General features: G+C 41.6%; 1 protein-coding gene across 2 annotated transcripts in view; it reads left to right on the plus strand.

Moving 5' to 3' along the window:
• Positions 1-7,767: 7,767 nt before the first annotated feature.
• Sec15 (exocyst complex component Sec15) overlaps positions 7,768-15,385 on the plus strand; it is a 654,019-nt gene continuing 646,401 nt past the window's right edge. Inside the window, exon 1 of one of the 2 annotated variants that reach the window (XR_016546976.1) lies at positions 7,768-8,051. Coding sequence is in view for 1 of the 2 variants with exons in the window: in XM_090374206.1 (XP_090230332.1) it covers positions 7,936-8,051 (116 nt within the window). In the remaining variant the exon portion in view is untranslated. The remainder of the gene's footprint in view (positions 8,052-15,385) is intronic. The other variant, XM_090374206.1, reaches the window with a different exon arrangement.

The following is a 15,385-nucleotide window of genomic DNA, read 5'->3' on the forward strand; positions in this document are numbered from 1 at the left end:
TGTTGTACTGCTTCTATTGGAATGAGCAGTAGCCTGGAAAATAAGTTGCAGGATATTTCAGAGACTGCTGGGAATCATTGGGTTTACAAGTAAACATAGTAAACAAGTTTACAAGTAAGAAAAAGAACAAGTGTAGGCATACTTGCGTGTACACCAATGCCAGGAGTTTAGTAAATAAATTTGATAATTTGATGCTTTTCAGTTATTGCTAAAAACATCAAAGGCAGATATTGTTGGGATTTCAGAGACGTGGTGTCACACAGATATAAGGAATGTAGAACTGGAATTTGGGGAGTACAATGTCTACAGAGAGGATAGACAGGATAGGAAGGGAGGAGGGGTTAGAAAGAAATACATAAAATCCAAGGAAGTGAAGACAGTCGACATCGCTGGACAGTGCAGTGTCGAGTCAGTTTGGTGTGACATAAGCATTGGGAGATCAAAATTGAGAGTAGGAGTGTGCTATAGGCCTAATGACTCTGATGAGCATAATAAGAAACTGTACAGGGAAATAGAGTGAGCCAGGAAATCAGAGAGTCTTATAATGGGGGATTTTAATTTCCCAGATATTGACTGCAATTTCGGGGCTGCTCACTAACACGCTAGCAAGGCTTTTGTCGATTTATTGGATGATTGTTTTCTACATCAGCATGTTCGGGAGGCAAATAGAGGGAGTAATACACTTGATTTGATTATCAGTAGTGATTCTTCATGCATTAAGAATCTGCAGATAGAGGAACCACTAGGTGTCAGTGATCACAGTGTGCTCAAGTGGGATTTACTCAAAGCGGTTACTACCATTAGAGGTAAAGGGAAGGGTTATTGCTTTCGTAAAGGCGACTATGATTGACTGAGACAGTATTTAAATTCTATACAGTGGGACCAACTGATGATGTTACCAACAGCAAATTCAAAATGGTAAGCATTCAAAGAACTTATATTGGAAGCTACTAGGCTTTACATACCAACTAAGAAATATTGTTCAAGGTTTAGGCCTAAATGGAAGCCAGATGAACTAATGAGATATATGGCAGAGAAGAAAATTGCATTGGATAGATACAAATTAACACGTGACACAGAAGCCTATGATAGATACAAGTTGATCTGTAACCAATTTACAAAGGAGGTTAGGCAGGCGAAGGCAGATTACGAGAAATCTTTGGCAAGGGATGCAAAGAAAAACAGCAAAGAATTCTTTACTTATGTAAACTCTAGAAGGAAGGGGATGAATCAGATTGGTCCACTTGATATCGATGGTTCAACTGTTGATGATCCTGCTCAGGTAGCTAACAAACTAAATGAATATTTTGCATCGACATTCACACATGAGGAGTTATTCAGCGAGGGGAATGCCAGAGGTGTATTCAACTCTAGCAGTAAGCTATAGAATCTTGTAATAACTGAGAGTAAAGTGGAGGAGAAATTGTTGAAAATAAACACAAGAAAGGCATCTGGGGTGGATGGGATCTATCCAGTTATATTAAAGGAGGGAGCAAAGGAAGTAAGCAAACCCTTAGCCATAATTATGAGAGCTTCCTTGGACTCATGGGAGGTATCCATGGACTGGAGATGTGCAAATGTGACCCCAATTCACAAAAGAGGATCAAAGGCTGACACAAGTAATTGTAAACCTGTGAGTTTAACTTCTGTTCCCGGAAAATTAATGGAGGCACTGGTTAAAGAAGCACTGCAGGATCATCTAGACAAGAATTCAGTTATAGCTCGGACACAGCATTGTTTTGTTAAGGGGAAGTCTTGCCTGACCAATTTGATTGGATACTATGATGTAGTCACAAAAGGACTGGATGCAGGGAATAACTTTGATATTATATACTTGGATCTTAGAAAGGCTTTTGATACCGTTGCACATGGAAGACTGCTGCACAAATTGGAGCAGTTTGGTATTGGAGGCAAATTGCTGTTATGGATAATGGGGTGGTTGAAGGGGAGAAGACAGAGAGTGGTAATCAATGGACACTGCTCATCGTGGACTAATGTTATTAGTGGAGTCCCTCAGGGTTCAGTATTGGGTCCATTATTGTTTTCTGTATTTATAAATGATATTGATGATGGTACATCAAGCTTAATATCCAAGTTTGCAGACGGTACGAAGGTTGGCAGGCTTGCCAAGGACAGTACTGACGGTATGCTGCTGCAACAGGATCTGGAAATGTTGAGCAGATGGGCTGAGAGGTGGCAAATAAAGTTTAACATTGACAAATGTAAAGTACTAAATATGGAAAACAGCAACCCCAGAGGAACGTGTCAACTCTGTGTGGTACTGCACTGACACTGTAAAGTGTAAAGTGTGAAGTGTGTTTAGGGTCAAACGGCACCAGGGGTTTCCCCCATCTCCGCATAGTTTACATTGTGGGTTTTTTTTTTTTTTTTTGATTTGGTAGTTGTTGGCGCATCGGCTTCTGTGGCCATATTGCACCTCCCAAGGTTTTTGCAGTACTTTGATCCAAGCCCGAGGCGAGAATCGAACCCGCGACCTTTGGGTTGCCGGGCAGGTACTTTACCCACTCGGCTAGCCCGGTCGGCACATTGTGGGTGAACCAGTTGACTGGAAAACCCAGAGATTTAAAAGTGTATGGACTTTGTATATATTTGATGCCATTTAGCTGCCAGACCCCTACTGAGGCCCGACGTTGTCCCACTTTAGCCCGGTGGAGGCAGACCAAGTACTCACTAGTATATAGTTCACTCTGGCAGGTCCTGCCACCTAATTTCCTAAGATTTCAGTGGCTAGGACCTCAAAAAAAAAAAAAAAAAAAAAAAAAACAAATCGCGCACGCGTCGCGGGGAGCGCTAGAAGTCCAAAATGGTGGGGCAAAATTAATTTAAATTGGTGATTTTAGATTGTGTGGGGCGTGTTTACGTTGCTATCAGATAGAGCGGGGTGAAGGCTGAAGACTGGGGGGCAAATAGACAGAAATATGGAGCCGAAAGGGAAGGCAACTCCAGTTTACAGTGCGGAATGCCCATGCCCTATCAGTGGGAAGAATTAGGGTGGCAGGGTGGGGAGGGGACAGTTTACTGTCCCCTCCCCACCTGCCAGGAAGAGGTGAGACAATGAGCCAGACAAGAGAGCTGGCTCAGGTTGCCAATGTGGCCTGTGTGCATGGGTGGGAGCAAACCAGACCGCAGGGTCAGGTCCGCACCATCCAGAAAAACTTGAGGCTCAGCAGAGGCGATCCAATGTTGGTTTGGCTGAACAGGTTGTGCAAAATGTCACAGTTGGGAGTCATTCATGGGACTGTTGTCCCGTCCGGTAGTCAATGTTCTGGGAAGTGGAGTTTTCTCACTTCTCATAAGAGTTCCAGTTTTGTCTATTATGAAGGATCAAGCAGTCAAACCTGACATCTGGTTGGGGGTCTCTGAGAAGCTTTGTTTGACACATCTATTCGAAGTTTGCAGGCAGAGGAATGGTCAAGCGTCTAGCATACAGGTTCTGGGCAAACTTGGTGAACGCTATATATGAGGCTTCATCTTCCAGTAAGTAGTGTTCCCGGTTTTTGGGATTAAGGCGCACTTGGATGATTAATTCAACACGAAGATCTTCATAAAATTCGCAGTCATACATCTGGTGTCCCCAGGTCTCCACAGAGCCACATGCACACATTGGGTTTTTTTCGAGTCCGAGAAGGTGTAATTTGTGGCGGATCCCTCCATGTCCTGTTAGGAGATACGTTCTGTAAAATTCAGGGCAAAGCCATACCGGATACGGTGGGTATATTTGTTGTAGATCGGGGAGGAACCTCCGCGTGACTTCCCCTTTTGTGGAGGTCGTCCAGCGCTGCTGCTATATCGATCGCAAATAGGTCTGGAGTCTTTTCTTCTCCACTGTCCGATTTGCAGTTGGGTCTCTGGTGTGATCCTGGAAGGTAGTTGGATTTCCGCGTCTAAGCTGCTGTAACATGCCTAGGCGAATCACCTCAAGATCAAGAGGGAGGGTCCCAGTGAGTACTTGCAGCGCATGAGTAGATACAGTGCGGCACGCTCTGGTGAGGGTTAATAAAATCGGTCGGTGAATGATGTTGAGTAGCCGACGATTTACCGCCGTAGAGGCCTTATGGTGCCAGACGCCAGAAGCATATGCATTCGCAGGGATGATGATGGCTGCTTTGTAAAGTATTGCAAGAGTTCTTCTTTTCAGCCCCCAGTCGCGGCGGGTAATCCTGGCAAGCATGGCAGCATAGTTTTTCATTTTCTTCTGGATGTATTTTAAGTGGGGTGTAAATGATAAATTTCGGTCCAGGATCACTCCTAGGGACTTGAGTTCTGTGGCCAACTTGATCGTTCTGTTGTAGATTTTTATTTGCGGTGGTCTGGTAGGAGTTAGATATCCCCTTTATTAGGATAGATTGGGTTTTGGTGGCAGAGATATTAAGGTGATGAGTTCCGGTCCACTCTCTTAGTGTAGAAAGTGCTGAGTTGGCAAGCGTTTCCAGTTGTGCTCTTGAATCAGCAGAGAGGATTAGGGAGAGGTCATCTGCGTATGCGAGCGCTTGCACACCCCCCAGTTCTAGGGAGAGGAACTCATCCAGCACGTAGTTCCAAAGGAGGGTACCCAGTACAGAGCCCTGAGGGCAGCCCCTGTGTACCTGACGTTCAACCTTGCAGTAGGGAGCCTGCACTAGGACCTTCCTATTGTTCAGGTAGCTCTGAATGCATCCATATAGGTTTGATGGCTGGTTGGCAGCTCTTAGTCTTGCGAGGATGCTCTGCCACCAGAGGGCGTCGAACGCCCCTGCAAAGTCCACAGAGATGAGAAGAAGGTACTTTCGTTGGCAGTTTGACGCGGCATTCATGATATATTCTAGTGCATCCAGAGTGGATTTCCCCGTTTTGAATCCGAATTGTTTGTCTGTTGTTAAATTTGCTGCGGTGTAATGTACTTCAAGCCTCTGTCTAAGAAGTTGTTCCAAGACTTTGCTGAGTACAGACAGGAGGGATATAGGTCGGTAGGACTCCGGTATATGTTGCTGCTTTGATGGGTTTTTTATGATTAATTTTATGCTGGCTACCTTCCAGTCCGAGGGGAACCAGCCCTGACGAAGACAGTGGTTATATAAGTCTAACAGCAAGTTCGGACATACTCGGCCACCTTTTTTACCAGTTCTGGTTCAAGCATGTCCAGTCCTGGGGTTCTTTTGTTTTTAATTTTTTGTATGGCAGTTTGTCAATCTTGCAGGGTGAATGGTTGTTCCACTCGGGCCGATTGGTAGGTTTTGTTAGCGTGGCACAGCTGATGCTGTTGAGGTGTGTTGTCCTCTTCGATGGGTTTGAAGGTGGCATTGAGAATGTTGTTGACGGTGTCGTGCCAGTTTTTTGTCATGGTGCCTTGTGGGGTGATGGTGGAGGGCGTGACCTCTCCCCTTGGTAACGTGTTTGTGGTTATTCTATATATGATGCTCCTTGGGTCTGTATTGCCCACTGTGGAAACCAGATGCTCCCAGGACAGTTTTTTCCGCTGCCTGATCATCGCAGTGTAGTTATTCCTGGCTTCCCTTTATTGTTGTCTGAGGGGTTCAACCTCAGGAGGAGGCCAGGATCGTCTGGCTCTTTGGAAGGCACGTCTTTTCCTGTTCATATCTCTCCTAAGTAGGTCAAGTTCCTGCGACCACCACGGCACAGCTCCTGGCCGGGGGACCCTTCTCCGGATCGACTGGTCCGCTGCTTGTAGGATGGCATTAGTGACAGCACGCTGGTATTGATCGGGGGTTTGGTTGTGGAGGTTATTGGAAGACAGGTTCTCTGTGTTCCTAATTATGGCTTCTTTAAAGTTGTTCCAATTGGCCTTATCAACGGCATATCTGTTGAGTTTGTAGCTGTTTGTTGGAGCCCGGTGAAGCGATCTGTGCATCGTGAAGGTGATAGCCCTATGGTCTGAGGAGGTCCAGTCTTCCTGTACCTTCCAATCATTTAGGTGCCCAGCAAGGGATCTGGTAGCCATTGTTGCATCTATAGTGACCTCCTAGAGAGTGGAACTAAATGTGGGGAGATTGTTTGGTCGATTTAGGACAACGAAGCTGCTGTTAGCCAGGGATTTCTCCATATATTGGCCATTCCTAGTTCCTCGACGTTCAGGAGTCTCACTATGCCACAATGGCGATCGACAGTTTAGGTCCGCAGATACGAGGATCCTAGAACCCACAAGTTCTGTTTGTACTTGATTTAGGTATTGGATGGCTGGTTGGATGTCTGTTCCTGGGCGGCAGTACAGAGAGATGATATATAGCTCTCCCAGTGGAGTAACAATGTGAGCGCAGGCCGCCCACTCCAAGCACAGGTGTGTTATTCTTGTCACAGTTATGTCAGGATTCCTGACAGCCACCGCAGCCCAGGGGTGGCTCCCTCTACCTGAACAATTTTGTAGCTGAGTGGGTAACCCCGGACAGCACCCGCGCAGGTGTAGGGCTCCTGCAGCAGAAGGATACTGACAGTGGCAGAGAATGAAAGGGACCAGGGGGTGGTTTTGCAGACAGATATGATGTTCTCTGAGCAGTGCAGACGGGCTGCGAGAGTAGCTGATGGAGTATTGTCAATGATATATAGGAATTTTTCTAGCAGGGATAAGGAGTTGTTTATTCCATTCTATAAGGCAATGGTTAGGCCACACCTAGAGTACTGTATACAGGCCTGGAGGCCTCATTTCAAGAAGGATATAGAGATGCTGGAACGAGTACAGAGAAGGGCAACAAGATTAGTGAATGGAACAAAGGGGTGCTCTTACGAAGGAAGGCTTAAGTTTTGCAAATTACAGTGCCTGGAGACTAGGCACCACCGAAAGTTATCTGATAGAGGTGTATAAAACCTTGAATGGTTTGAGCATGCTCAATGCTGATGGGATTCTTCCTCTTGCTCAGAATAATCACCTGAGAGGGCGTAAATTCAAATTGAGGAAAGACAGATGTAGGACAGACGTGCGAAAATTTGCCTTTTGCCTGCGGGTGGTTGGTTGGTGGAACAGACTTCCATTCCTTGTTGTGGAAGTTTATAGCCTAAATATGTTTTAGGCTCAGCTGGACAGGTATTTCGAACGAACAGAGGGGTGAAGTGGAAGTGGTTATTTTTTATTTATTTGTATTTATTTATTTATTTTATTTTATTTTTTTTTTTTGGCTGATGCTGCATAAGCTTGCTTTCTTGCATTAAATGCCTCTACTAATGCTTATGCTAACTACTCCAGATCACCGTAGAATTGAATAATGATATTAGGATGGAATTTGGTCTGGACAAAATCCACGGATTGCAGCCTGTGAAATTAGTGAACCGAAACTGCCAGCTGCAGAGTGGCAAAGAGATCGAAGCCATGGCAGAGTGAAAGACCTACAAATACTTGGGGACGATGCAGGCTGAGCAGTTAGAGCAAAGAAATTAAGGCCTGACCGAAAATTACGATCAGAGACCCAGAAGCCTGCTGAAAACAAAGCGGAATGGATGGAACACAGTTAAAGCCATAAACACCTATTAAGTGCCAGTGCTAACATACTCCTTCGGCGTCAAGGATTGGACTAACACCGAGCTACAGGATATTGTGAGAAAGACAAGGACAATGATGACCTAGAGTCGCCAACACTTTCCGAAATCTGCCGTGGAGAGACTGACAATTGCCCGGGAAGGAGGAGGAAGGGGCCTGTAATGGTTTATTTTTTCCCTTTCCGATTTGGAACTTTTGCCCTAGACTACATAGAGGTCGCATCCATCTGTTTTACGTGAAATATTTCTGCTCTCGTCGTAATGCTTGAAAGGCGTATTTGAAATTGAGATTTTCTTCGTTCTCACTCTAGCTAGTCAATGATTTGTTATTAATGTAATATATGTTGCATCATCGTTAACGTCTCAAAAGGGAGGGGGGCGTGGTAGCAACACAAATAGAAAGACAGTGAGGTCAGGAAGTTACGTTTTGTAGTAATAACCGAAGGCAAAATGGACGATAGTTTGGTACAAACAGTTGACAGTCCAAAGCACCATAATGCAGATCATGAACATTTATTGTATGAGTTAGAAACATCGGATACTAGCAGTGTTGGGCTTGTTCTTAGGTAACTCCAGATTCCTATTTTGAGACAACTTATTTATTAGAATGCAACAGTTCATTATCGTTAGAGACCGGTTTTAATACATGCTTCTGTTTAATTTTTGTCACATGCAAGTAATGTTATAAGTAGGATTCCACCTCTCTCTTTTGGTTTAAAGCTCCAATCATTAGGTTTTGTTGTCACTTCCCCGCATCATAAAGTGATGAAAAAAAAAAAATAAATAAAATTTCCATTGCATTTTAGAGCAGATGTGATATTATTATTTTAATGTATGTAATTTACAAAACTTAATTGCTCGTATCCCGTACCACAAGGTTTTCATCTGCGGCGTTGATAAGGTTCTGAATTCGATATTGAAATGTGTTCAATACCGCAGTTGATAATACTATGGTAATAATATTTTTATAATAAAGTAATCTGAAAATTTTTTATAATTCTTATACAGATCTCGATAGGTGGTGATGTTCTATCTGGTAGAAAAACTTTTCAGGCATGCTAGCCGTTGCAGTTTAGGAATGACAAACAGTTATTACCTTATAAACTCTACCAGTAAGTAGAGGTGATGAAGGTTAAGTTACACCATATGGTAACCTTAGATGTATGTAAAGGGATTTCCTGTATTCTCTTTATTTTTGGCGGGGGGGGGGGGGAAATCCCTTTTGCTGAAATCCTGCAAAGTTCACATACCCATTTAAGTAGAAAGGGACCCCTCTACAAAGATATTCTTTGGGCACTTTGTGGCATTTTCCATTTGTGCCAAAAGTTGAGAGCAAATGTCAGTTAAGTTTTGGTATTACCCAAATGCAATTGTGTGTGTGGTGGAGTCTGTCTGGATAGAACTGCAAAACCTTATTCACTGATATCAGTATACCACCAATCTGATTTTTTCACAACTGCAGTATTAATATCCTCAACTTACTCTTGGCTGATGGGTTTGAGTCCTCTTCTGTGCTTCATTCTTAAACTTCCAATTTCACTGAACTGTGCGGTTATTTTTCTGGCAGCACATACTGTCATTGGGTGATCTCACTGCTAGTGCTTGCAATCCCAGATAGCCGCTGATGCTGCATTGCTGATTCAAGTAGAGGTTGAAAATTGAAGTATGCTCTGGTAAAGTGAAAGGCATTATGCCCTTAGTACTGTAGTATCCTCATCTGTAGCATCTTATAACTTCCATTCTGTATTTATGTATAAGTGAAGTGGGGTATGCAACTCTTTTTCAGTACATTGTCTTGATTTTTGGAACTAATTTTGTTTATCTGTGTAGATCTCTGCACCCTCTGAAGAACATACCCTAAATTTGGTTTCATTTCTTCTCTTTGATCATGCACTATACAGCTCTAAATAGGGTTATTTTAATTAATTGCCATGTAGTATATAAGGGATGGTATATTGATATATATTTTTTAACTTGTATATATTTATGAAAAGGCATATGGGTCTATCTCGCTTATTTTTATGTTTAGGCGTTTTGTTGTCTTGACCTTTTTTGCCGTATTTGTGTTTAAGTTTTTGAATTTGTTAATAAAATTAATAAGTATTACTGTTTAGAGTAATACGTTAAAATTTTCTTACTCAGCTACATTTTTCTTAATAGAGAAGTTGTATGTGGGTTCAGTCAAAAAATGTTGTTGGTATACTTCTGAAATGAATAAACTGATTTTAGTTGAATAATAATGAAAAAAAAAAAAAAAAAATGATAGCACAACAGTTTTATGTGATGTTAATGGGAATGTAGATGCAGAATGCATATTCAGTTTGTTCGCATTCAACTGTTAAAACATTCAAGTCTAGTGGACCAATGTGATTTAGCTCTTCCTTCTGGTGTTTAAATAAGTAAAGAAGTATTTTACTGCTTTTCTTTGAAGAGACTTTTTGACTTAATTGCATGCTAGTTTATATCTACATTAGACGTCTGTACCACCCGATAAATCGTAAATGTCCATGCATTTTTTTTCACTGCTGAAAGCCTCCTCAGGTCCATCTGACACCCATTTACATCTATGCCTTGAATAATTGGTATAAAAAGCCTAGTAGTTATTATGATTGCATCCCTGAATACTTTGCATTTCCAATTTGCTGTTGGTAACTTCATTATTTGCAAACAATTTAAAGACTGTCTGAGACCATTGTAGCTATCTTTACAAAAGCCTTTCCCCTTGCCCTTGATTGTATTATAGATTTTTCCCCAAGTAAATCCCACAGTTCTCTGTGATCACCGTCTCCTTATGTATCTTTTATTTCTAGATTTCTAAAGCATGAAGCCTCACTGCTGATAATTAGATCAAGAGTATTGCTTTCTCTTGTTTGCATCTCTAACATGCTGGTGTAGAAAAGTCACCAATAAATTCACAAAAGTTTTGTTATTGTATGGGTGGCCTCAGTACAGGGTTCAATCAATATCCGGAAAGTTTAAGTACCCCATTTTGAGACATTCTGATTTACTGACTCCTCTACCCGTCTGTATGGTTGTTCATCATACTTATGTTCATTAGGCTTATAACACTTTGCTACTCTCATTTTTGTTTTCTAACTGCTTATGTCGCAACAACTGACAACATTGCATTGGCCACCCATGTCTACTGGATGTACTGCTTTTGATTTTACCCACCATTCCTGGTAGTGTCCCAGTAGCTAGCCCTGCCTCCTTGCAGCAAGGATGGTCGTTGGGTGGTTGTCCAGGTGATTACTCCTCCAGTGGCTAAAAGACCAGTGTACAGCACAGCAATTGTGACACTACACATGACTGGCTTTGCCTTAATGCTGCAGTACTGAAGATATAGCAGCTATGGGGGAAACTCTGGGTCCTACATAATTTATACACACACACTACCCTACCATTAATATCCGGACACCCCTCCATGGATGGGGAAACTAGTCCTATGCATGCAACACGTCACAGAACCTGTTATAAATATGCACACTGGCTTCAAACAGACAATTGCAAAAGTGGGCATGCAAGATGACACATTGAACAGAATTACCTCAACAGTTCAACAGAATTGATCATTTCAACAAATGCTAGGCACCGATTAACATGGTGTAAGGAGTGCGAATCCTGGGTTGTAGAGCAGTGGAAAATAGTTCTATGGACAGACAAGTCTAGGTTTGCACTTTACCAGTCTGATGGCCATTCCTGGGTGTGAGGAATGCCAGAGGAAGAGTTCCTTCCTGATTGTATCCTCCCAACAATGAAGTTTGGTGGAGGCAGTGTTGATGGTATGAGGCTCCTTTCATGGTTTGGCTTGGGCCCCTTAGTCTTTATTGACAAAACCATGAATGCTGCGCAATACCAGGCCATCCCAGAGAAGCCCGTGACTACCAAATACGGAGGATGCGGAAAGGTCAGGGAATGACCACCGCATATCCCGGAGAAATATGGCCTTAGTTGCCAATGCTCCTAAAAACCAAATAACAAACATAACCATCCCAGACAATTATGCACTTCCAACATTATGGCATTATTTCGGAGAAGGTAACAGAGGACATGGGTGTGGAAAAGTTGGATTGGCCAGCTGAGAGTTCTGATCTGAACCCTGTTGAGCATCATTGGGATGTATTGGATTGTTGGGTACATGCACATTGAGATCGCCCAAAGAACAAGGCTGAACTGGTGGCTGCATTAAAGGCTGAGTGGAGGAACATATCACATGACATCTATAAAAAAGCTGGTTGAGAGTATGCTGCGAAGATTGAAGGCTGTCATAAAAGCAAAAGGTTTCAGCACAAAATATTAAATGACACAATAAAAGCTCTTTTTTTGTCTAAAGGCAGGTGTCCAGATATTAATGGTAGGGCAGTGTATATGTCCTTTCTATACATTTTACTCCCCATATTAATATTTCATATTCTGATTCCCTGATATCTGAGTGACATCACAAGTGTCACTCAGATATCAGGGATAACTGTCTCTGATAACTCCACAATGTGTGCATTTGATGGCTTAACTATAATACCCCAAATTCATCAAATTTATTTACTATGCTCCTTGCATTAGTGTTAATGCAAGTATATGTGCAACTGTATGTACTTTCAGGACTATTCACAGTCCATGTACTTTCTTGTTCTAAGAGGGCCTCTTGTCAGATCTTGATATCCCTGACACCTGGTTTCCAATTGCTGCATGTGAGGCAATGCTTCACATGCAGCAAATTGAAAAGCTTGCACCTCTGCCTGTGGCTAATGTTAATCTGTTAGCTTGTGTATCCACTCAGCTAACAGTTTTCTGATCCACCTGACACTGTCTGAGTAGCATCAGCAAATATTCTTGCACCCTGCACTCTATTTAATTGTATCCCATCCCTGTGGAGACAGTCTCTCCTGTTAATGAACACACATACTCTGAAAGAAATTCTAACCTATGAGCCTTGCACAGTCTCTCTAGAGCCAAATTATTTGACAAGGCACTCATCATGTACTCCGTCCTGTTCTGTCTGGGCAAAATTGTAAACACTTTCAAATTTAATCCTAATTTGTGAATATACAAGTTATGGCTATTAAATATTGAGATTGTGTGCACAGCCACTGCATGCTAAGCACCATCTATGAAACAGATGGTTCGTAGCATACAGTGGCTGTGAAACAGGTACAGCAGTTGACTTTGAACCTTTCCCTAGTTCACATCTGGTGAGTATGGGCTTGGCACACCCAGGGTCCTGAGCTGGATATTATCATTCTTCTCTTTCTTGGCGATTCCTTTCTACTTCTGACTCTCTCTCTCAGGGTAACTCAGGAATTTTTTTTTTTTTTTTTGGCTGGTGCAGCATAAGCCTCAGGCTTCCTTGCACCATATGGCTAATAATAATAATAATTGACATAACAACTGATAACTGAAAGTTATCAGTTATTATGTCAGTTATTATTATTCCTTATTCCTTCTAAAAGATTTTTTTGAAGGAAGAGAATGTGGAAGACTATGAATGACTAGGCCATCCAATATCCAAGAAAACTGATGAAAATGTGGACTGGGTAAGGACATTGATTAGATGTGATCATCTAATTAGAATGGTTGCAATATGGACAAAGAAACAGTTAAGCAAATTTTAACTGGAAATTTAGGTATGAGACAATTGGTGTGCTTGAACGAATTGTTGACCCAGAACACAACACACTCTCCATTTGCCAATTTCTGGCCAAAAAAAAAAAAACCAAGTCCCCGCGTGTGAATATTGTACTCCTTACTGTGAAACAAAACTTTTGGAGTTTATTCTACTCTATTCAGTGTTCATGCCATTTCTGACATGTTAAGAATTCAGTAACAACCAATTGTTGATTTCCAATTTGCACTGTCAAATCAGAATTATGATACTCGATATAAAGAGATATTTTAACATGGCGTCAGTTGTGCCGCAGTAGTGACAGAACTGACAGGTTCCCAAGTTTGTTTTTTATAATTGGAAAAAAATTTTTTGGTGCATTTCTGTGTGCGCGCACATGCATTTGCACCTGTTGTCTTTGCCATGTCTGTCTGTCTGTGTGTATATGTGCATTTGCACCTGTTGTCTTTGCTATGTTTGTCTGTGTGTGTAATGCATTTGCACCTGTTGTCTTTGCCATATTTGTCTGTATGCATGAAACAAGGTCTCCCAGTGGGTGGATTTGCATTGAATTTCATGTCTGATTTTTTTTTAAATGAGTATACAGGAGAAGAGCAGTAAATATTATGTATTTGAAATTAAACTGAATGGTTTAATTTTGAAAATTAAAAGTATTGGTTTTATTAGGTGTTCTATAAAGTATTCTTAGTAATTAAATGATGAGATAAATGTATTTACTTTTTACTTCTATTAATCACAGAAAAATTAAATTTTTGACAATACATTGCATACATTAACTTATTAAAATTCTGTTTACACTGTACCATTGCCAGACCTTTTGTGAATGGATTTCATTATTATTTGTAAATTTTTATTTTTTTAATAAAAAAATTTAAATTTAAAAATCATGTCTTTTTACATAAGTTATTTTCAACAAAACAACTTTTATTAGTTTTGCTCAAAATAAAAAATCTCATGACCATAAAATATAAGCAAGAAAGTATTGTTTGATTCCCTTCTACCATTTGTAGAAGGGAATCAAATTTTAATGAACATGAATATCATTTTTAATGAACATGAAAGTTACCAGTTTGTGAAGTCAATAATGGCATGAAGTTTTTCTCCATCATGGCAATGTACCAGTCCACATGGCTTTGTCAGTTGAGCAGTTTTTAGCCGAGAATAAAATTACATGATTCCACACCCTCTTTATTCTCACAACCTGGTCTCCTGTGATTTCTTTCTGTTCCCCAAAATGAAAATCCAATTAAAACGATGGATATTCAACGACACGAAGATTCAAGCTCCAGTTAAAAAAAACAAAAACTGCATAAATATAGAGTACAAATGTGTATCTATTTAGACCTTTCCATTTTAGAGTTGATAAAAATTGTTAAACTTGGGAAATATCAAATTACACTTATGCACTTATTTCTACTTATGTGTATATACAGGATGATTCACTACCAGTGCGACAAACTTGCAGGAGGTGTAGGGGGCACAAAGACCAATCGGAATTACATAGCATTGCAGGGTCCGAAATGCCTTCGTCATGCGGTAGAGGACGTTGAACAGCGATCCCGCCGGAAGTCAGCATTTGCGAACTGTTTCTGTTGAAGAAACCAAGTAGCAAAAGTCCTCCGGAGTGAATAATTCGCAGGCTCCAATGATTGGATGCGTTGCAGATGGTATGAACTCATTTGGTTTGTTGACAGTATCCTCCATACAGTGGATTGGGAAATACCCAATCGTTGGCCTATTGCTCGAGTACCCGTACTCGGGTTGCCTTCTGCAAGACGTAGGACATTCTCCTCATTGTCTGGCATCCTCGTCGTTCACTCTCGATTCACGGTACCTCTCGTGAAACAACCAGTCTCACATAACCTTCTGTGAACACGTGCAAAAATCGTATGATGAGGAGCACGCCTGTGCGGGAAATGTTCCTGGTACAAGCCCAGAGTGGCATGCCCGTTACAGTCCGCAGCTCCATACACGAGGTGCATGTTGGCCAGTTCAATGTTTGAATACTCGTCCATCCTACTGCCTCAGGAACCGGTTCGCAAATGCTGACTTCTAGCGGGATCGCTGTTCCCGCGACCTCCCGTTCAACATTCTCTACCGCATGACGAAGGCATTTCGGACCCTGCAATGCTATGTGATTCCAATTCGTCTTTGTGCCCCCTACACCTCCTGCAAGTTTGTCGCACTGGTAGTGAATCACCCTGTATAAAGAGAGATATGCAGAAACTTTTATCAGTTCTACCCAAAAAAAAAAAAAAAAAAAAAAAACTATATATATAA

This window comes from Mastigoproctus giganteus, chromosome 5, assembly GCF_048544385.1.
Source record: "Mastigoproctus giganteus isolate SK-2022 chromosome 5, ASM4854438v1, whole genome shotgun sequence".
Lineage (NCBI taxonomy): Eukaryota > Metazoa > Arthropoda > Arachnida > Uropygi > Thelyphonidae > Mastigoproctus > Mastigoproctus giganteus.